At 38.9% G+C, this 23366-nt stretch overlaps 1 protein-coding gene across 3 annotated transcripts in view; it reads right to left on the bottom strand.

Annotated features, from left to right (window-relative positions):
• fam168a (family with sequence similarity 168 member A) overlaps window positions 1-23366 on the bottom strand; it is a 94103-nt gene that overhangs the window by 17994 nt on the left and 52743 nt on the right. For all 3 annotated transcript variants that reach the window (XM_078545233.1, XM_078545235.1, XM_078545234.1), the window contains exons 3-5: window positions 17133-17213; window positions 8912-9037; window positions 3832-3974 (exon numbers count right to left, since the gene is read on the bottom strand). In XM_078545233.1, the coding sequence (XP_078401359.1) occupies window positions 3832-3974; window positions 8912-9037; window positions 17133-17213 (350 nt within the window). The remainder of the gene's footprint in view (window positions 1-3831; window positions 3975-8911; window positions 9038-17132; window positions 17214-23366) is intronic.

Here is a 23366-nt window from a genome sequence, read left to right as displayed (position 1 = left end):
TTTTAAAAGAATTGTAACTGTACATTAACTTTACTGTTCATCAAGAGAACCACAGACACAAACCATACACTGTGCAAAAGTTTTATTTTCTAAGCTTCCCTCAAGTTCTGAGAGGTCATCTTAAATTCATGACCTTTCATTATTGCTTCCACAGTTCAGCAAGGCAATCGTTTAACCTATCATAACCCATTACTCCTTAACTGTCCCAGCTCTGATGGAGGGAAAAGAAGCCCAAAATTCTTTAATCTCTTTTCACAGCTGTAATCCTTTGGTCCTGGGTAACACCTTAATGAACCAGTGCTTTTTATAACATTCCTACAATGAGTGCCTAAAGGGGTACACAATACTCCAGCAACAGCTAGCTGCAATGTTGGCCAATACAGTGTGCCCATAGCTCTCACATTAACCCCACTCCCATTCAAAACCATCATTCCCCCAGGCATGGAAGCTTCTTCCACATTTATGTTGTTGATGAAGTTTCCCTTGTCTCAATTGCCTCCATGCTGTCAGATTGCCTAACATTGCTGTGAATGAGTCACAATTACTTTCAGGTGAAGATACTGAACTTGTCATTTTTACCCCACAGAAAACTTAGCACTGAATTCACCCTACTCCCAGGCTAAACTAGTGTATGCAATTGGTATCTTGTTCAACCCGACCTGAGATTTAGAACTCATGCCACCCATTATTAAGACCATTTGTCATCTCTCCCACTAAAAAACTTACACGGTGGTCTAGACTGTTCTAATGTTGTTCTTACTTGCCTCCCATCCTTCACAATCAAAATACCAACAGACCCATCCCAAATGCATATACACTGGCTCCCAATTTCCTAGTGCGTTACTTTTTATTGCATCATAGAGTGATTTCAGAACAGGAGGTCATTCAGTCCATTATGTCCAAGTCTCTGCAAAAGTAATTCATCTAATCCCACTGTCCTGCTGTTTCCCCGTAGCCCTGAACTTTTTCTCATCAGATAATTCTGTTCCCATTTGAAAGCTCCAATTGAATCTGCCTTCACCTAACTGCCTAACCACTCGCTGCATTAAAAACTTCTCTTCATGTCACCGTTGTTTCTTTTTCCATTCATCTAAAATTGATGCCGTCTGGTTCTCAACCCTTCTGCCATAACAGGAACTGTTTCTTCCTATCTACTCTGTCCAGACCGCTCAGGATTTTAAACATCTTTATCAAATTGTCTCTTCTTCTCCAAGGAGAACAGTCCCAGCTTTTCCAACCAATCCTCATGACTGAAGTTCCTCATCACTGGAACCATTCTTGTAAAGCTTTTCTGCACCATCTCCAATCCCCTCTAACCTTTCTAAAGTGTGGTGCTCAGAATTGGACACAATGCTCCTGTTGAGGCCAAACCAGTGTTTTAATAAGGTTCATCATAACTTCCTTGCTCTTGTACTCTATGCCCCCATTTATAAAGACCAGGATCCCATATGCTTTATTAATTTCTTTCTCAGCTTAGCCTGCCACATTCAATGATTTGTGCACACATACCTTCAGGCCCCTCTGCTCCTACAACCCCTATAGAATTATAGAATTGTACCCTTTATTTTATATTGCCTCTCATTCTTCCTTCCAAAATAAATCCCTTCACACTTCTTTATATTAAATTTCACCTAACACACGTCCGCCCATTCCACCAGTCTTAAAGTTTAACACTATCCTGTTCACAGTTCACAATACTTCCAAGTTTTGTGTCATTTGCAAATTTTGAAATTGTGTCTTGCAAGCCAAAGTCTAGGTTACTAATATAAAATGACAGAAGTGGTCCTAATACCAACTCCTGGGGAGTCCCGCTGTTTAACTTCCTCCAGTCCAAAAAACAACCTTTCACCACTACTCTGTTTCTTGTCACTCAGGCAACTTTGTATCCATGCTGCCACTGTGTCCTTTATTCCATTGGCTTTAACTTGGATAAAGTGCCACTTAAACAGGCTTGTCAGCAAATGTCTTTTGGAAGTCTATGTGCACCACATGAACTTCTGTTACCTCTAAAAAACTCAATCGAGTTAAACACAATTTGCCCTTAACAAATCAGTGCTGGCCTTCCTTAATTAATCCACATGTGTGCCTAGGTGAGTTAATTTTGCCCCATATTATATTATTGGTTCTAAAAGCTTTTCCACCATTGAGGTTGACTGACTGACCTGTAGTTATTGGGCTTAACCTTATGCTCTCTTTTGAATAAGAGTGTAACATATGCATCCAGCCCTCTAGCTTTTAACTCTTTGTGCCAGTCCATAAACCATTGCCCACAATTTTTCCCAGTCTGTCAGCTATGGCTCAGTTGGTAGCACTTTTGCCACTGAATCAGAAGATTGTAGGCTTTAAGTCCCATTCCAGGATTTTTAAGCACAAATCTAGAGACACCCCAGTGCAGTACTGAATGAGTGCTGCACTAACAGAAGCACTGTCTTATGGATTAGGCATTAAACCGAGGCCCTACCTGACCTTTCCCACGAACATAAAAGATTTCATGGCACTATATCGAAGGGCAGGGGACATCGCCCCACCACCTAGCTCCCAGGCCAATACTTATCCCACAACCAACAGCTTAAAACAGATAATTTGGTCATTATTACATTGCTGCTTGAGAGGCCTTGGGTACAAGTTGGTTGTTGCAATTCCTACATGAGAACAGTGACTACACTTCAAAAGCACATAATTGGCTTAAAGCATTTTTAATATCCTGAGGTCGTGAAAAGTTCACCTCTCTTTCCATCATCTATGAAATCTCATCCACTATTACTCTCCTGAGCACTCCTCTGGCTGAACTTCTGAGCCTCTTCCTAACCCCACCTCTTGTCCTACCACTAATGCTCTCCATGCCACAATACCTCCACGTTCGAACAAATTTTCAGTCCATCCAGGTTGTCAGTTTTCCTTACAACTATTTGTGAAACACTTCAGGGTAAATTATATAAATGGTGCTATATAAATGCAATTTTACAAATTGAACATTACCTCCTTGCTTCAGTATTAGATGTCCCTTGATACAAAACTAATGCCATGACATTATTTTGATTTTATTAATAAACACTTGCTATCCAAAAAAAAAGTTCCTGGTGACTGAATTGTCACAGCTTTAGTTACATCTCTAGTTCTTAATCAGAAGTCTGTCATATTTGAGGGCGGGTGTGGGAGGGTAGGTGGAAATAAACAAATTAAAAGGTTCTGAGCTGCTATATCCAAGTCGATTTCTGAAACAGTCTTGAAAGCAGAACTGCAACAATTATACAAATACTACACTACAATTACAGTGCAGTTACAGAAACCAAGTTATTTACTTCAACACATGTGCTACATTGAGTTCTGTGCTAGAATGCTGGTGATAGATATGACTTATTTGTAACTAAACTGAGCACAAGATGGACCATTAATCAAGTGACAAAATTAATAAAAGCTATACAGTGAAAATTTACAATCATGGTTTTTGTATAGGGTGGATCTGGGAATGCCAGGATGATGTTCAAGAAAACACAGGACAAAGGGAGACTAGAGTGTACAATAGGCCAGATTCCGAGAAACAATGCTCAAGGAATGGCTTGTTGTGTTGAAGGCGGCTACAGGTAGAGAACAAAAGCGATAACGAAGAGTTTGAAGGAGAGAAAACAATGGAATAGAGATAACGAAAGGGAGTAGCAGCTAACAACTCCCAACAATCCAGTCCATTATGTAGATACACATCTTTCAGCACAGCACCTAGTACCAACCATTAGTTTAATGGATATGCACATTACTTGCAATCTTATCACAATACATTGCTACATCTATATCAAATGCGGCAACATTTTCACTATTTGTTACAATATTTACCTGGGCATACAGATTCTGCTGTGGATAGGCACTTCTAATGGGATACATGGCAGTCTGGTAAGGGTTTGGAGATGGAGAATATGGGGGAGGTGCACCATTACTCTGAGTGGGTGCTACCTTGTAAGGGGTTCCTCCAGTGTACCCTAAAAAGATAAAAACATCATTAAAATGACTAGAAAGCAATCAATACAAGCATTTTTTGTAACAAACTCTTACTGGGATGGTTTTGAAGTTAAATTTGACATCTTTCAAAGCATTAGCTCAGGTCATATCTTCTCAACTACCACTATCACTGTTCACATTCAAGTAAGAGGATTCCTCTGTTAAAAATCATTAGAATCAAGTAAATAGCAGCATCAGAACCTCAATTTGCATGAAATCAGAAATCAAAAGCTAAACAGTCAATATTTAAAAAGCAACACCCCACTAAACTGAAATAAAAACAAACATGGCAGGAATAAAGATAGCTTTTATAATTAACTTATGGAAAGCATGCAGTAAAATTTCTACTCATTCTGAGGATGCTGCCGCACACAACTTTAGCATACTTTAGGCAACTGCTGACGCATCATTTGCTTAGGAAAGATAATGGACCAGAATTTGCTGGTGGGGTGCATCTCACAGCCCAACAGTTTTGGTTTTCACCACCCACCCTCTCCCAGCCTCAGCTTGAAAAATTTCTGTGCCGCAGATAACTGAAAGTGCAAGTTGATAACAGGGCAACTGGGTTCTTGGTGAAACTTCACACTAGTGTTTTGCCTTAGCCGATGAGATTTAACGATAAACAGGAATGACAAGGGGAAAGTAGTGAATCAGAGTCAAATTGGATAGAGAGAAATAGAGAAGAAATAAAGTTTGGATTTAGAGAAAAAAAGTGACAAGGGGAAAATTAAGAAAAAAAAATTAATATTTTAAGAATCTCTAGGAGCAATTTACTACCTGCAGAAATTAGATTCTATTGTTTCGATAGCTTGCATTCTGGGTTAGAGGTTGAGTGGCATTGCACATATATAAATCTTGTGATTTATTGGGTCCCCATGCCACAAGTACCAGCCCTAACTTTCTGCACTCAGTTCAGATTGTTTTAACAGTGCAAATGCAGTAAATTCTTGAAACTCATGGCAAGTTGATGACAAACACCTGTTTTGTTTTTACGTTTTTACTAATGGTGGAGTAGCACAAATCGTTCGGTAATTTATGGCTATTTATAATTCACAGGGTATCTATTCCTCACCATAAATTGCAGGGTTATTTGTATACCAATAACGCATGTGTATGAAACTGGCCTTTATTATCCCAGCAAATTCTGGGCCAATATGGTAACCCAAGTTCAGAACCTTAGATTGCGTAATCAAGATACAAATGAGGTATGGCTCATAGGTATTGCTGTTACAAGAATTGCTTGTTTAAAGTACAATCTAGAATTTAGTAAAGTTTGTCATAAGATGAGAACTAGCTATTTGTCCCTATGGCAAACTCAGTTCAAAATGTAGATTTTTTTAAAAAATGTAAATTTGGATTACTACTTAATCCCACACTTATTCTAGTTTTATTCTATGCATTTTATGGCTGGAATAATTTTAACACTGGATATTTTACATTACAGTTTAATACATGTGTTTTACTATGAATCCTACATGTTGAATAAACTTGTATGTGTACTTTACACAAGATAATTCTACATTTAATTATATAGCCATAGTTTTAAATCTATATTATATCTTCATGATAAAGGTCTGCAATATTCTTTAATGACAAACATCTCAAACTACTTACTGTGTTGCAAAATAATGTTCAAAAAAGTTTACACAAAAAGTATACAGAACATCTACATTTCAAAAGCAACAGGATGCAGGCTCAAAGTGAATAATGCATGTGTCATAGGTGGCAATGAATAAAGTTCACATTTCTCCTCCCCCCAACCCCCCAGGAAAAAAGGGAAAATTGCATTGATCAGTGGTTGATTACAAAGCTGTATTAGTAGATGCCTGAAAAGCAGACCAACTGACTACCGCTGCTAGGGATTGTGGCCTGAGGAAACCTGAAGAGAGAAAAATAATAGTGGAGAACAACAACGGGGGCAGAGACCCTTGGTTACAAGCACATCTCTAAATGAAATATCACTTTAAGGATGTAGCAATTTGAATCCAAGGCCCTTGCCCCATCTCCAAGCAATGGTGGGGGAAACAAAATAACACCCTTCCGAGGAAAAACTGCCTATATGTAGATGCGCTGTTGGGTCTTTCAACCATAAAAACCCGCAAAAATGATTTGTATAGTAGCTCTAATTCTGGTTAATTACTGTTATGTTGAAATGAGTGTTGATCCCATTGGCTGCAGAAAGTGATTTTGGCACCTAGACCAAAGTTTCACAGTGCTGTGAGGCCGAACAAAGTCCTTCGAAAAACTAAGATTGGCACCCAGAACTAGGAAGGTTGTTAGTTACAATTCAACCCAACAATTATCTGAAGACTGGCAAACTGACCCAAGTTATCTGAGCATGATTTTCTCTGGCTGTGAAATCCTGCATTACAAATTACTGTGACATTACAGGTGACTGGGAAAACTATACTCACTCTTACGAGACAGGTTCTTTTTCATCCCATTCTCAGAAACCAGGTTACTGCAGTTTTAAGCTATCTCCTATTGTTGCATCTCAGCAATTAAGAGCCCTAGATCGATACACCAGGAACTTTCCTCATTTCTACCAGTTAAAAATTACCAGGTCCAAGCTTTATCTTAATTTTTCCTAAGTGCACTGGAACTTACAAGTTCCTGCAATGTCCATTTATACACCTTAAATTATGTTCTACATAATTTTAATGTTTCAGTTCATACTACAATAAATCTGCTGGAATACAATCTTTTTTGTCTTGGGGTGACACTTAGGAGCATTGCACCCAGTACATAATTTATATGCCGGGATCAATGTGATTATACTCCACTGGCCGAATATAATTCAGCAACTAGTCTATCTGCTAAATTACATTTAAAATACCCAATCTCTCTCGCATGCACACACACATTCACACCCCAACTAACTAGGTAATGCAAATCACCTTGCCTCTTAAAAAGGACTTACCTGCTTCATGTAGAGAAATTGGACGTGGCCAGCCTTTTGGAAAAAGTCATGCGTACAGTACAACCTGTCCACAAATATAATCTACAATCATTTTAAAATATTTGGCCCTGCCCAATTTTCATTATATTAGGGAAAATGGAATTTAGGTCAACACAATATAAATTGCTTTCTCCAGCTAGGTATTCTGAAAGAAATTAGAAAAATAGAGATCCTTCAATCTGGAAGCTATGAATATTTCCAAAATAAAAGTAAAGGCTCTCCACAAATAATAGGGAGAGCACTCCTCCAATGGCAGCTCCGATGTGTCCTGACATTGAGGAGTTCCTGTGGACTGTTCACCCACTAAGTTCAGTGGATCAGTACACAGTTTGAGAGAAATTTGGAGCAGTCTTTGAGGTAGGGTGGACAGGGATGGGAAAGGGGAGACATACAGGGAAGAAGCAGATTAAGAATACAAATATTTCCTAACAAGCAATAATTTAATATCCAAGTAGAGGAAAGACATTATAATGAAAATACTACTATAATCTTTACTTTGGAAGATATGCAGTCCCATTTCCAGTCACTAATGTTGCCCAAATATAAAATCAGGTTCAATTTCTTGCACTTTACTTCGGGGTTTATTGTTGTTTAAAAACAAAAATCACATTTTTGTGATAATTGTATAAAGTTACAAATATTGCACTGGACAGCAGCTTCTTCCCTTTATTAAGGACTCAAAATGTGAGCTGATTTGTGATTTTATTTTAAATTCACAACTGTGTCGGTACTGCACAACAATTCCCTCTTCTTACTGGCGCTTCTCTCTCATACATTGGTGAAAAGAACAAATCCTGAGATCATGGGCAAATAGAAAATTAGGCTCGAAGGGCAAATTTGGCTGTGGACTCCAGCATATTGGAGCACAACAGTAAACAAATACTGTACCAGTTTAAATAGAACAAGGTGCTTTTTTGGTCAGATAAGACTGGAAGTTACGATTATGAAAGTTAACAGAGTAAATCATTGTAAGTTACGCTCTTCATCAAATCAGGTAACAGTCTACAAGTCTATAGAACAGCATGAGATTTTTTTTAAAAATCAATTGTGGACTTTGGTGCTATATGTTCTGCCAGAGCTGCAGTACTTTTCTGGAGACATCTCAATTCAAAACCCCATATAAATAAGACTTCTCTACAATTAATACTGTAATATTAAAGTGATTTTATTTTGTTTAATATATTTCCAGTAAACTAAATGCAAAGCTTTAATGCAAAATACAAAAATCTAAGTTTGGCAAAGTATAACTTATGCAATGGATTTTGAGTTTGCTCTACCCCAGGTTTACTTCAGAAAGCAAGGACTGTATTTGCAGTTAGGCACATAGCAGCACAGAAAGTAGTTTGAGATTCTTAGTCATTTCTGTTCTCAAGTTTGTATTTATACATAAGTTTTCTACTAGATAAATTACCATCTCTAAGATGTGCAGAAGAGACATGGCCCAACTAAGGTTAGGCAAGATTTTCACCTTAATTTTAGAGAGCTTGTAGGGAGGCAGGATTATTTATCCTATGGTTTTTACTAGTCCCTTTTTTAATGTTGCCTGCTCTCACACCTCCTTAAGTATTGCACAAACTAAAATGGATTTTGCTCTAGCCTCTATTCTCTAATGATCAAGTTTAATTTATTTTGAAATACAGAAAAAATAGTGGTCAAATTACTATCAATTTGACAATTATCTATTATTTCAGCATCCAATTTATTACTTGTGCACCCTAACGTCATACTTACTATACACAGATAACTGCTTTTTGCTTTAAAATAGGCAGACATCCACAACTTGCTTTTCCCAACCCAAATTTAAGATTCTTTAAGTTGTTTCAGAAGATACTTCTCAAGTTTTCCGTTGAAGTAACTGGCCCATTATCCCCCAAGACTCTTCTGCACATTATACAATACAAAATAAATCAGTTCTATCAAGTTCTAAAGTATAAAAAGGGAAAAATGAGTTTTATTTACTGAATGATGCAGAAGAAGCTTGGAAAGTTCTGCTCTCAGTGCCAGCATCGACTGGGAGGTCATAAGTACCCTCAGAGGCACCAGAAGTTGATGTCTGTGGCCAGCTCTGCCTCATCATGAATAAAGCTTGCAGAGAGACAGAAAATGGTGTTACAAAACAAAATTGGTCTCAACATTTTTAACAGTGCAACGATTCATGACCCTTCAGCATTTTGAAGACTTAGATTACCGGCCCGCGCAATCAATTCTGGTAAGAGTTCATCAGTGCTGTTATTTTCTTCTTACAGCCTTGTGTCATGAAGTCATTTCTATTACTATTTTCCAAAAGCTCTCAAGAAAACAGTCCCATTGAATAGGTACAGTATAAACATACAACTATGGAGAAAAAAGAGCACTTGCATGGCAGTTTCCATATTTCTCCTAAATAGTATGAGAACATAGCATACATCTGAATGCATGCAAATTATCTCTGCTTTCAGTGAAACAACTTCTCAGTTTTATTAGTCAATCAAGCGAGGAAATAAAGTTCAATAGCTACAAGAAATTTGCATTCAATCTTTTTTTAAATTTACACAAAATGTTAGTAAAGACTAAAAAGGCTTCAGTTATCACCAGTTAGCAGTCTTAATTTCCTCAAGCACTCACTAAGGTAATATTTAAAATGCTGACTGAGTAGAAAATGGCTTTGTACCAAGGAAAACGAACATGTTCTGCACATAGATTTAGAAGCACTGGGTCAACTAGGTTGGCTAGTTGGCACCTGCACATTCCTGGTTTTATGTCCCAGATCTTCTGGTTTCCAGATAGTTGGGAGACTGCACATACCCCTGGAGATGCAGTATCGCTTTGTACCAAGTTCTGCGCGTGGATTCAGAAGCACTGGGTCAGCTGGATTGTCTGGCAACCTGAATATCTAGCCAGAGGCCGATATACCTTGGGAGATGAACTATGGGACCCTTTGGAAATCCCAACGCACTGACTCAGCGAGAATTATCTGGGAAGTTTGAACTTCCAGTGGACAATTCCCTTGCTGCCCCAGACCCTCCGAGAAAGTCTCCAACTGTGAGTCACAGACTTCAGGCAGTTCCAATTTTCTTAGCTGAATAGTTACCCAGGAAATGTTAGACAGAAAAATCCTAGTCTAACTCCTGGGTAACTACAGAACTGACCCCCCAATCACACACTGACACTCCCAACTCCGCACCCCCCCCAACCTTACCTGACTAGCCCCAACCATCCAACTACCTACTGACCCTCCCGACTCCACCCCCCCGAACTGACTAGCCACCCCCACCAGCCAATTACCCTCCCTGACCCCATCATGACTCACTCCTGACCCTACTAGCCTCCAACCTGACAACCCCTCCCAACCCGACTACACCCCGACCTACCTTCCACCCTATCCCCTCACCTATTAACCTTATCCACCCTACCCCCTTACACACTTACCTTCGCTCCACAGCTTTTCAAAGCAGCCTTGGGACATTTCAACTAACTTGCCAAAACGTGGCAGCTAGTGCTGTAAAAAAAGGGGGCATGGCTTATGTTCCAGTGCTACGATGAAGCTCTTCGAGGGGCTGTGCTCCACATTTCTGGAGAAGCCAGGATAGGAAATCCCAGCCAGAAAATTGGAGCTCCGTCATGGCAGAAAAAAATAAGAGCTGAATGGCAATCAGATGATGATTGCTGCTCCTTGGAAGATTTGGGTCTTTATTTCTTCCTTCTCCTGAATTTTTTTAGCATCTGTAAGTTTCCTGTGAATTTTTTCCATGATCAGTTGATGAATACATATTTTTATTTATATGGGGATGCAGTTTGGTCAGAGGTAGGTTAAAGCATTGTCCATGGCATTGCCACCCCTTCCCATCTTAAATTTCATCCAACCCCACAACCCTCCAAGATATCTACGCTTCTCTAATTCTGGCCTCTTGTGCATTCCCAACCATAACTGCTCCACAATTGATGGCTATGCTTTCAGTTGCCTTGGCCAATTCCCTCCCTAAACTTCTCCAACTCACCTCCCTCCTTTAATACACTTAAAGCTAGCCTCTTTGACCAAGCTTTTGGTCATCTCACCTAATGTCTCCTTATGCGGCTTGGTGTTATACCTTATTTTATAATGTGCCTGTGGAGCATCTTGGCACATTTCATTGTGTTAAAGCGTTTACAGCACCAGCTGTCATATTTTGGTAACTTATAAGTTGCTGCTGTTGAAAGAGATGTCCTGCTTGACCAGGAACCAATGTAGGCCAGTGAGCATAGGGGTGATAGGTAAATGGGACTTGGTGCAAGTTAAGACATAGGTATTAGAGCTTTGGATCACTACGTTTATGGAGTGCAGAGTGTGAGGCCCCAGTCAGTCGAGAGGTAACAAAGGCATGAATCAGGGTTTCAGCAGCAGATGAATTGAGACAGGAACAAATTTGGGCAATGATAAGGAGCCAGAAATAGATGGTCTTCATAGTGATGCAAATGTGCAGTGGGAAGCTCATCGCACGGTCAAGAATGCCACCAAGGTTTCAAACAGATTGGTTTAATCTCAGACTGTTGCCAGGAAGACAGATGGATTCAGTACTTAAGGAACAGAGTTTGGAGTGGGGACTGAAAGCAATGGCTTCGGTTTTGCTAATATTTAACTGGAAGGAATTTCTGATTATTTAATAGTGGATGTCATAAGTAATTGATAACTTAGCAACAGTGGAAGAGTTCAGAGAGGTGGTGATGGGCTCGAGTGTCATGAGTGTACATGTGAAAACTAACTGTGCTCTTGGATGAGGTTACCAAGGACAGCACATACACGAGAAATAGGAGGGGGCTGACAATAGACCCCATAGGGATACCAGAGGTAATGGTGCAGCAGCAGGAAGAGAAGCTATTGCAAGGGATGCTTTGGGTGCGACACTTTAAAGACATACAGGCAACTGGTTTTTCAATAGAATGTTTTATTCTCCAACTAACGTTTCCTACATTACAACAGTGATTTCACTTTGAAAGTACTCCAATAGCTGTAAAGTGCTTTGGTCCCAAGGTTAAAAATTTGAATAAATACAAGTTTTTCCTTTTTAATTAAACATGGTTAGGCAATCCATTTCAGATTTGTGCCAATCCTACCAAAAGCACATAAATGTGATAACAGCATGGTTCATACCTTCCCTTTCTCCATACTACTGTAGGGGAGGTGCAGATGGTCAAAGCTGAGGTTACTAATTCATTATATGGATGCACACAAAGGTGAATGGGAGCTCTACCACTCTCTGGTAAAGTAAATATCAATGCGCAATTAAGCTTAAATTAAAATACTTTTCTACAAGATTTCTTTTGAAGAATGTACCTAATCAAGAAAAAGTATTAATGCTGGGCACTCAATGTCAGTATCAAACACCAAGAGTCAAGTATCAACTGATTAGAGGCAGTGCATTAGTGAAGCATTCCTTGGTTATGACTACCCAAATTCTTATAGCCACACAGCTGGAGGTGGTTCTATCCTATTAATCTGGGTTGTATTCAAACCCACAACAGAGGTGAAAGGACAAAACTTACTGCACCATTAGAACAAAAGTAATGGTTTCTTCAAGCATCATATTTAAAAACAAACTAGTTGGATGCCAGTACAATTTTGATTATGTAATCCTTTGTCTCTCTAACTCGTTCATGGACCTGGAAGTGATTTTGTGTCATGTGGCTTTTGATTATTTAAGTTTATTAGCATCACTTCTTCATGTTTGTTTCTTCTACTGAAACTCAAGATAAATACACCTTTGTACATTACCAAATGAAAAAGTCAGACACTGATAGTTACTTACATATACTTTCCCCCAGCAATTGAGTTTAATTTCATAATCAACACTGTGGCTCTATGGTCCAGTTTATAAAAGCACATAAGAGAATATTAACAATTTAAAGAAACTGAATCAAGTCCACAAGGACACTGAATATGCTTGGACTTAGTGCGGCTTCTCAGAACACCAGAAATCGTGCAACCGAGTCTGCAACAAGATATACCTTTAGTAGCCACAAGAAAATGCATACAGCATGCTGTGAAGCTCACAATGCATCATCAATGCTATGCCTGTACATGAAGCCCAATTACCACAAATCTATACGGCAGGAAGGCATCTAACACTGATGTAACCCTATAATACCATCATAAAATTACACAAAAGGATCTTTCTATAGAAAAGGAAAACAGTAGCTTGTGGGGGGGCAGGAGGCCAGAACATTCAAAAACAGCATTCAAATTATTGGTAGATATCTATAAAATAGAAAATACTTTTGTGCATCTATGTACTATCAAGAATTTTCATATTATGCTGGGGAAATCAACACTTAAGAGTTGCTGGGTTTGACAAAGTCAATAATCAATGGCTCTATTTAAGAGTATGAAGTTAGGAGGCAGATATGCATTAACGTTTTAAATCCAATAATGCAACCTGGGTTGATATTGCAGCATTGTGTTGCATTTGAGGTCAGGCGAGGAAAAAAGTTTTGCTTCCTAAATATTCAGGACTGTGGTAGAGACCAAGAAATGAGAACGAAGAACAATGATGCACTTCTAAAGCCAAAGCATCAAGTATTTTGATAAAATGAACAGCACAGCATGCACACAAGCCTGACAGCAAATTACATTTAATAGTGTTTCAAATTCTCTGAAATCATCCCACTTAAGATTTCTCTTGTTCTTTTTCCTTTGTTTTGTGACTTTTTTTTTCCTGCAAGTTGCTGTCAGCTACTAGTACAGCGGTTTTGAGTAACAACAGGTTAGAGCCATAGGTTCTAACGTTGAACAAATGGAGCTTAAGTTCCAACAGAATTTATAAACCATTTAAATTTGCATTTAACTTACCTATTTGGGACAGATTAATTACTAACTGATGATTCTCTATTTTAAAAACAGCTTTCTCCAACTACGGAGATAATAGCCAAGCTGTTTAGGTGCTATGGATTGCATGAACAGAGAGTGTGTTGTAGCTGTACTGCTAATTTTGGTCCAGGTTTCCAGATCTGTACCTTCCAGATAATTTCCTTCAATATCTTTACTGATCATAAAACCATGAGATTGAAAGTGAAGTTTATGCTGAATGCCATTTAAAGCAACAGTTATTCTCTATTAATAAATGGCTCATAACAGAGTCCTCTTACCTTAGTTAGAACAACAGATTGGGGTGTGGTACTTGTCACAAATACCTTTCTGCAAACAAGTCATTAAACAGTGGCCATCTTGTTAGAGTGGATGGAACTATTCAAAAGTGCGCTCTCTTGGCTTCCTAGCCAATATTCCTTCCTCAACCAGTATCAATAAAGATCAACCTGTTATTCATCTCAATATATGTGGAACCTTAATGCACAAAAAATGATGATTGCGCTTGCATGCAATAGTCACTGCACTTCAAAAAGTGGCTGTACATGAAGCACTATGAGGCGTTTGAGAAACACAAAATGCAATTTTTTTCTGTCTCTTGACACACAAGCCTTTTTAGTTCCATATGGAAATCAATACAGTAAGGGGTGGGGAATAAACCAGTTGTCTCGATCATCATGGGTATTGAGAGGATGTTTTCCCTCGTAGAAGAAACTAGAACTAGGGGACATATTTTAAAATAAAGGGTTTCCTATTTAAGGCACAGATGAGGAGAAATCTTTTCTCTGAGGGTCGTTAGTCTGTAGAATGCTCTTCCCCAGTGAGCAGTGAAGGCAGGGTAATTGAATATGTTTAAAGCTGTGAGATAGATTCTTGATAAACAAGGAAGTCAAAGATTAAAGGGGGTAGACAGGGAAGCAGAGTTGAGGCCAGAATCAGGTCAGCCATGATCTTATCAAATGGCAGAGCAGACTCGAGGGGCTGAATGTTCTAATCCTACTCCTAATTTGTCTGCATCTTTAGTTCAGAATATTGCTATCAATTTTAAACAAAATGCTTAATAAATATGAGCTTTGCCCCCCAAAACTAGGAGATCCTTCAAAAATCTGGGCATAACCTGGGTGGCGGATAGCTTATAGACACATCTATATTTAATGCAGGAGATTCCAACTCAGATTCCCAGGTACCCTCAAAACTATGTGCCGTATGGAGATCCAGAGTTAACAAGGTTGAAATTTCATGGACTATGGTTAGGATTCTCTGTTTGCCATGATGGAAGCTTTTTGAAAAAAATGTTTGAAAAATATCCCCAAGTAACAAATGAACCATTCTGGTGAAATATTTTTAAAATTTTGCTTTCATCATTCTTCCTTAGTAAAAGCTCACCTGGTATTTATATTTGATCTTTTTTAAAATGAACAAAATTAAATATATTTTTGAAATGTTCCCATGGGGAGCCTCTTACAAATATTGACACACGAAGGCACTTTTTCCTAAAACATACACAGACAGTATTTGGAGCCCAAAATGAAGGAAGAGCTAGCATTGCAAATAGCTTGCAAGAAAAAGCTTGTATTTATACATCGCTTTTCACAACCACTGGGCATCTCAAAGCACTTCAGAACCAATTAAGTGCTTTTGAAGTGTATTCATTGCTGTAATGTAGGGAAGGAACACTGCAATGAACCTACACACAGCGAACTCTCACAAACAGCAATGTGACAGTGACCAGTTACTGTGTTTTTGTGATGTTGGTTCAGGAATAAATATTGGCCAAGACACCGGGGATAACTCCCCTGCTCTTCTTCAAAATAGTGTCATGAGATCTTTTACATCCTTCCATGCAGTTAGATGGGGCCTCAGTTTAACCTCTCGTCCAGAGTTCAGTCCATTGCTCCCTCAGTACTGCACTGGAGTTTCAGCCTTGATTTTTGTGCTGAAGCCCACCAGCTGGACTTAAAGCCAGAACTTTGTGACTCAGAGGCAAGAGCGCTGCCAACAGAGCCATGTCTGACACTCACTTTATTAATAACAAAGGCAATGTGTTTACAGTGACAATCTGTCTGACCAATATCACATTATGATTTTGTGAAATCCCTGGGAACTCCGCCCAAATCCCAGAAGTTTCCATGGTTTTCAAACAGATGGGGAAATTAAACCACAAGAAGAACATGTTAGAGACTGAAGCTTAGGTTTCCATTAACAAACATTTTCTGCTAGAAATACAGTATCTATTGGTACTGGGTGAAATGAGATTTAACTCCCGAAAACTAATAAGGGAGACTGAGGTTAAGGGTTACAAAACAAGCAGTGAGCAATTCCTTTGACATTCAATTATATGCAGTAATGGAAGAAGGGTTCTTTCATTACCAAGTATTTTCCACATCTAAACTATAAAAAGTAGATGATGTTATGGTTGAACAACTACAGGTATCATCTTATTGTTTGCAGAATGGAAATATTAGTTTGTCTTTTTAAATAAACGATTGCTGTACTCTTAAGATAAAAGCAACATACTGTGGATGGTGGGAATCTGAAATAACAGCAGAAAATGCTGGAAAAACTCAGCAGGCCTGACAGCATCTGTGGAGAGAAACAGAGTTAATGTTTCGAGTCCAATATGACTTCTTCAGAACTAAAGAGAAGTAGAAATGTGATGGAATTTATGCTGTTTAAAGGGGGGTGGGTGGAGCAGGATAGAAGGTCAGCGATAGGTGGGGTCTAAGGAGTGACTGACAGGTATCACGGACACAAGACAAAGGGAGTGTTAATGGTAGCGGTGAAGACTAAAGAAGGTACTGATAGTGGCATAAAAGTAAGAAAGCAAAATGTGTTAATAGATAGTGGCATAAAGGTAAGAAAGCAGAATGTAAGAAAAGCAGCATCTGTTTCTCTCTCCACAGGCGCTGTCAGAGCTGAGTATTTCGAGCATCTTCTGTTTTTATTGCTGTGTTCTCTAAATGGACCAAAAAACTCAAATGAATCTGAAAGATTGATATAGTCCACGTTTGCTGTAATTCCACAAGGATTTTATTTCTGCAGGGAAACAAATGCTTGTTCCTCTTCCCTCAATTTTACTATGGGATTCCTTCATCCCCTACCATCCCCGAATCTTGGTCAGTTTCCTATTCAATAAATTCAACTTTCTGGTTGCAATTAAAGTGTGTGTGTGTGTGTGTGGTGGGGTGGGGGGGGGGAGAGAGAAAGAGATCAAAACGCCAATTTCTGTCCAACAGAAAATAGTTGCATATTCTAGAAGCAGTAAGAAATTGTGTAATCTATTACCTGGATGACAATGCAAGAGGATCAATTTTGATTAATTTAAAATACATCAAGTGTGGATTAAAAATATAAAAACCTTACCTGGAGGGTATCCAGGACTGCCACTAGCATACATGTTAGCAGTATAGGCAGGAGCAGTTGTCGGGTAACCTGCAGGATAACCTGGAAAGGAATTAAAGACAGAATAGATGAATGCCAACCAACAGTGAACTCAATCAAAATGACCAAGGAGGAAAGCTTTTAAAATCAAGAACTATCTAGCACTAAGCATGCATTAAGTTACCCTCCACCAGAAAAAAAAAAGATTTCCAGAGTTCTCCCATTCTATTTCATCAGTTTTACGTGCATGTTTTATTGGCAACATGCATGTAGTATTTCTGCTAGCAGCACACATTGTAAAAGGGAGGAAATTCCATGCCTTTTAGAGTGCATTAACTTTCTTGGATCCCAAATTTGCCAGAGGTGCAAGTACAAATGCATGCCTCCTGCTATTCGCCCAAATTAGGGCTAATGACAAACTGCAAAAGATAAATGGTGGAAGTGACTCATGCAAGTCACAACTTTGCTTGAGCCCTGTGACCACACTGCCATTCAATACAATCATGGTTGATCATAGGTCTCTACTCCATTTTTCCACCTGCTCCCCATATCCCTCAAATTCCGAGAGATCAAATATTTATCCAGCTTTAGAATCATCAAATGGATATAGCACAGGAGGCCCATCATTCAGGATTGAGCTTATTAGGCAAAGTACAGACCATACTCCATCAGCCCACGCTTGCAAAACTCAAAACAAAACATCTACTATTAGATGCGACTCTGTGATTGGGCAGAGCTTACTGAACAATCCTGAGCGCGCTAATAGGTTTACGAGTGACCAATTTAAGATAATCAGTCGAGCTCATAACGTGGCTCATTTACACTTGCCAGAAGTGACATACATTCATACACAGAAACCCATTCTCTGCAAACAAAAGGAATATGTTCAAGCCTTATGTCCCTTACAGGAGACAAAAAAAAAATATATATACACACACACACTTCATAAAATTATTTTTTTCTATTTTTCAAAATGAACAACTGCTGGGCTGATAAAATGTCTGCTGCTGATCACATGCTGGTTTCTGGAAGTTTCTCAACAGTTGGAAAGTGAACAAAGGCTAACACAACAAGTCTCCTGGAATGTAACACGCCTGGCATTTTATAAGCCATTCCAGCGAAGCCATCACAAAGGATAGTAGACATTATGACTGCACCAGCCAGCTATGGACAAAGGTAAAGCTATTTATGACTCCTAATCTTCAAGGTTGTGCTAATGGCCCCACTGTTACCTGCTCCAAAACACAATGGGGTTTCAACCAGGGGCTTCATTAGCTGAATAGCTCAACCTGAAGCCACCCTGTCACATAAGCAAGACTTGAGCTGTCTAAATTCCTTTTATCTTCGAGTTGTGGTTTAACCTCCGAAGAGAACCGGACTCCGGGCTAGCAGCCTGCCTTTGTCCTCCATCGCTCTCCAAGTCTGATTTCCAGAAAGAACCCTGTATTTTACCCATAGAGTGAACTAATACCTAGGATACAAGAATTCTTTGCTGCACCTTCAATTGACTGAACCTGCAACCGAGTTCCAAGGACATAGACCAGGAATTCTGCCAGACAAAGCTACCTCAAAGAACTTTCCTTCGATATTGATTTGGGACTTTGGTCTCATGTAAAACCATAATTCTTATTTTTATCGTAATCTTTGCCCTGAACCCCTTTCTTTCCTTTATCCCTCTTTTATTGTATGAATGCAAAAAGGGGCAGATGTTGCGAAACCCCTTCCAGTATTTTGTGTGTAAAATAAACTACCCCTCCTATTTTACCTTACCTCGAGTTTGCTGTGGGGTTATTAATAGACGATTGGATCACTCCAAAACGAAAGGGTTGGGGAAAATACGCCACCACTTATAAAGGGGGAAATCAAAAATCAAAAGCACCTTTGTTTACTGAACAGTAACGAGTGGAGAAATCAGGGCTGATTAAATTAACCCCCCTCCTGACCATAACACTTACGCCTTTTCTGAATTACCAAGGACCTTGGGGAACCTAAAGCTCATCGTTGCTTTCTCCATCGCAACAGCTCAGCCAGAGTCAACTTGCCAATCAATCAGCGCCTTTTGCTCATGCAATATAAATTGCTGCGATTGTTTGAAACTTGGCATTCTTGCGTTTGTCCTGATAAGTTTTAGATGAAAAGCTTTAGCATGTCTCTCTTTTTAGCAATTTGCAATTTCAGTACTACCAAGTGACTAATTCAACTATTTAATTCTATTTAATCAGTAACTTGAAGACTATTACAGAATTCTCAAAACACAGGAACAAGTAGGCCTTCTAAACTTATTCTGCCTTTCTACTGCATCATGGTTGATCAGTGCATATCCTTGTCTTACAAACATCTATCCATCTCGTTCATTAAAATTTCAATTGATCCTGCTGTTGAATGAGGGTTGGTGGTGGTGGTGGTGGTGGTGGTGGTGGTGGTGGGGGGGGGGGGGGAGGAGGAGGAACATATTTCTAGTACCCTTTGTGAAAAAGGTGCTTCCTAATTTTACTTTTAAATGGAATGGATTTCACACAAAAGTACAATTTGCACCTGATTTATACATCACAAAATTTTGTAGGCTGGTGTATTTTGCTGTGTGAAATGAAAAAAATGCCAGGAATATAGCCTACCATACATAATCTGCCTGTGTACTACCTCTATTTCAGTGCTTATAACAGTTTAACCACGTCTTCACTAGTGCATTTGCTTAGTAAGCCCAATTTAACTCAAGACTTAACTCCTTGTAAATGTATAATCTGCACTATACATTAATTTAAATGTGCTTAGGTTTGGCTCACTGCCCATGGACAGGACTCTCAACTGAAATCTCAAACTTTAGTCCCTAAAAATGAACCTTACTAGCGAGTTTAAGATGTTAAAATACCAAGTAAATAGTTGACTGCAATTCACTGAATTACTGTTTGAATGCATTAAATGTTTAAAAACCTGGAAACTGCCCTGAAACAATTGAAATGAGTTGTGCACCTATGTAATCATATTATCTAAATTACCTGATTATTTCAAACACCTACTGTGCCTTTGATATGTTTGATTTAGTCTGTTTCCTTGGTTGACCCAATCTTCTAGATTTCCTAGGCTATTATTTTTCAGATCAACTGGTTCCATCTTCATTCATGGAGGACTACATCATGTCCAACTACCCTCCTGCTATCAAGCACCATAGGCTGAATTCACCTTAAGCTTGTCATCTAGGCTTAGCTTTTAGCACTCTCACCTTCGAATTTTCAAAACATAAGCTAAGTTGATTCTCAGTTTAGTACCAAGGGAGCAATGTACCATTGGTGTCATTGCCCTTCAACAAGGCTCCATCTCTCTGTTCAGATGGATATCAAAATATTCAATGGCACTATTCCAAGAGTGATGAGACCTTTCAGCGTTTTGGTCAACATTCCTTTCACAATCAACACAAAAAAAAGCCAGTCTGTCTCATTGTTGTTTGTGGGGCCATAATATGTGCAATTGGTTGCTTTATTTAAGAGTGGCTGCACTTCAAAATTAACCAATTGATTGTGAGACTGCTGAGAATGTGACAGCATCAATAACTGCAAGCTTTTTTTTTTAAAAAAGTGCATCTTCCATTTTCTCAAGCCACATTAAATAACTTTGAGCTCCTCTAAGTGAAAGAATCTTGCATCGCTCACTGACTGCTGACACCCACCCTATTCTAGATCTTTTTTAATCATCTGTACTGCTCCAGTTCTTATTCTGGCACAAAAAAGTTAAAAAAAAATCTACTCAAGGCACTATTCCCATTTCTATCTGCTGCTTGCTAAAATACAAAATCTTCCAATCTGAATTGTTTTAGTTTATCCTTGCTTCATTCAGGGTTCCTCCTCCAGACCTTTATCCAAAGCAGGACCCTCTCCCGTGCATAGAAGCCTGACTTTCATACTGAATTCCTTAAGCATAGAGTTATGCTGGTAGCTTTCAAAATTGTTTGCAGCTACATGTTACATCATCAGTTATTATGCCTGACCTTGCATTCACAGAGACTATGGATTCCTGTCGTTAAAAGTTGTTGGTTCTGTACTGTGAAGTTCATTTGTATTGCATAGAAGTTTTAGATATCGAAGACTAAACTAACATTTAAATTTCTGCATTCCCCTCTCAATGATAATTTAAGACATAAATGCGATTTTTGTTAAATTCAGCTTGTGTATAATGCACACAATGTTCATATGTAAAATTAAAATCCAGTACACTATGCTCAGGTGGGGATGATCGAAATTCAATGCAACCAAGACAGGTTCAAAACATGTTGCCCCTGCCTTAGGCAACTTCAAATGGACTTACTTACATCAACTATATTGCTCTGATACCTACTGTCATAGTAACCACTTCTCCACTGGAATGCTAATTACTTGGTCCCCAGGAACAAGTCAATTAGATCCACATAAATTCTTTTTTTATATAAACTGTTTTTACATTCTCAGCACATTAACAGCAAGCTACAAATAACTTTTGAGATACTGGAAACAGATCTGCTTCAGCCACACATTCCAAGTGCCCACAGCTGAATGCCATCAGATAAATTAAATTCATCAGCGTAGAAAATTATCTTGAACTGAAGGTTCTACATTCAGAACACTCTTCTCCCTTTTGTGCAATGGAACAGAAAGTTAAAAATTCAACTTAACCCATTGAATACATTCATAATATAAAAGTTAAAATTTTAAAATGTTCAGTTTGTTTTGAGAATGTCAAATTACAAAATGATCAGATTCTACAATTTATCAATTCAGAGAATTCAAAAGATTCACAACCAATTAAGTGAAGAAATTTCTCCATCTCTATCCTGCCCCCATATTTTGAGACTGTGGCCCCATGTTCTAGATTCCGCAGCATCTCAGCATCTACTCTGTCAAATCCCTTAAGAATTTTAAGTTTCCATTAGATCACCTCTCATTCTTCTAGACTCCAGGAAATAAGCCTAGTCTCTTCAATCTCTCCTCACAGGACAACCACCTCATCTCAGCAACCACCACCTCCTAGGAACCAATCAAATGAATCTGCGGTGCACTCCCCTAGGGCAAACATGTTCTTCCTTAGATAAGGAGACCAAAACTGTACACAAGTGTGGCCTCACCATTGCCCTGCACAACTATAATATTACTCATATACTCAAAGCCCTTTGTAACAAAAGCTAACATATCATTTGCCTCCTTAATTGTTTGCTGTATATACATGTTAACTTTGTGATTCATGTAAAAGGACACCCAGGTCCCTCTGAACGCAAACATTCTAGGGGGAGGCGATGGCGTAGTGGTATTATCTCTGGACTAGTAATCCAGAGAGCCAAAGTAATGCTCTGGGGATCTGGGTTCAAATCCCACCACGGCAGATGGTGGAGTTTGAATCCAATAAAATTCTGGAATTAAAAGTCTAGCAGGGTGGCCCATCCTATTTCATTCCTTTTTAGAGACTTTGTAGCGGTTTGATACAACTGAGTGGCTTGCAAGGCCTTTTCATAGGGCATTTAAGAGTCCATTTAATATCAGGTAAGGACGGCAGATTTCTTCCGTAAAAGACATTAGTGAACCACATGGGTTTTTACAACAATCGACAATGGTTTCATAACATAACTAGGAGGAGTTGGCAATTCAGCCCCTCGAGCCTGATCATGGCTGATCTCATTTCGGCCTCAACTCCAATTTCCCACCCTCTCCCCATTACTAATTAAAAATCTTTCTATCTCAAATTTACTCAGCACCCCGGCATCCACTGTACTGAGTTACTGAATTCCACAGATTCACAACCCTTTGAGAAAAGTAATTCCTCCTCATCTGATTTAAATCTACCACCCCTTAAACTAAAACTATGGCCTCTCATTCTAGAATGCCCCACAGGGGGAAGCATCCACTCCACGTCTACTTTGTCTATCCCCTTTAGCAACTTATATACCTCAATCAGATCTCCTCTCATCCTTCTAAACTCTAGCGAGTGTAGGCCTAAACTGCTCAATCTCTCCTCATAAGAGGAGCCCCGCATCTCTAGAATCAATCTAGTGAACCTCATTCAATTGATTAATCAACATAATAGCCTGAGAGAGAAAAATTACCAAGCAATTTATATTCCAGTTTAAAAACACTTAATTCAGTGTGAAACAGGGAGAAGAGAAAGAGAATCAACAAAGTACGCTTTCAGCATTAATTTAATCCAACACTGCCAAAAATCCCACTGAAGCAATATTTTCTTCCGTGCAGGACCAAA

Source organism: Cetorhinus maximus, chromosome 7 (genome assembly GCF_964194155.1).
Source record: "Cetorhinus maximus chromosome 7, sCetMax3.hap1.1, whole genome shotgun sequence".
NCBI classification, from domain to species: Eukaryota; Metazoa; Chordata; class Chondrichthyes; order Lamniformes; family Cetorhinidae; genus Cetorhinus; species Cetorhinus maximus.
This window is presented reverse-complemented; position numbering and strand designations above follow the sequence as displayed.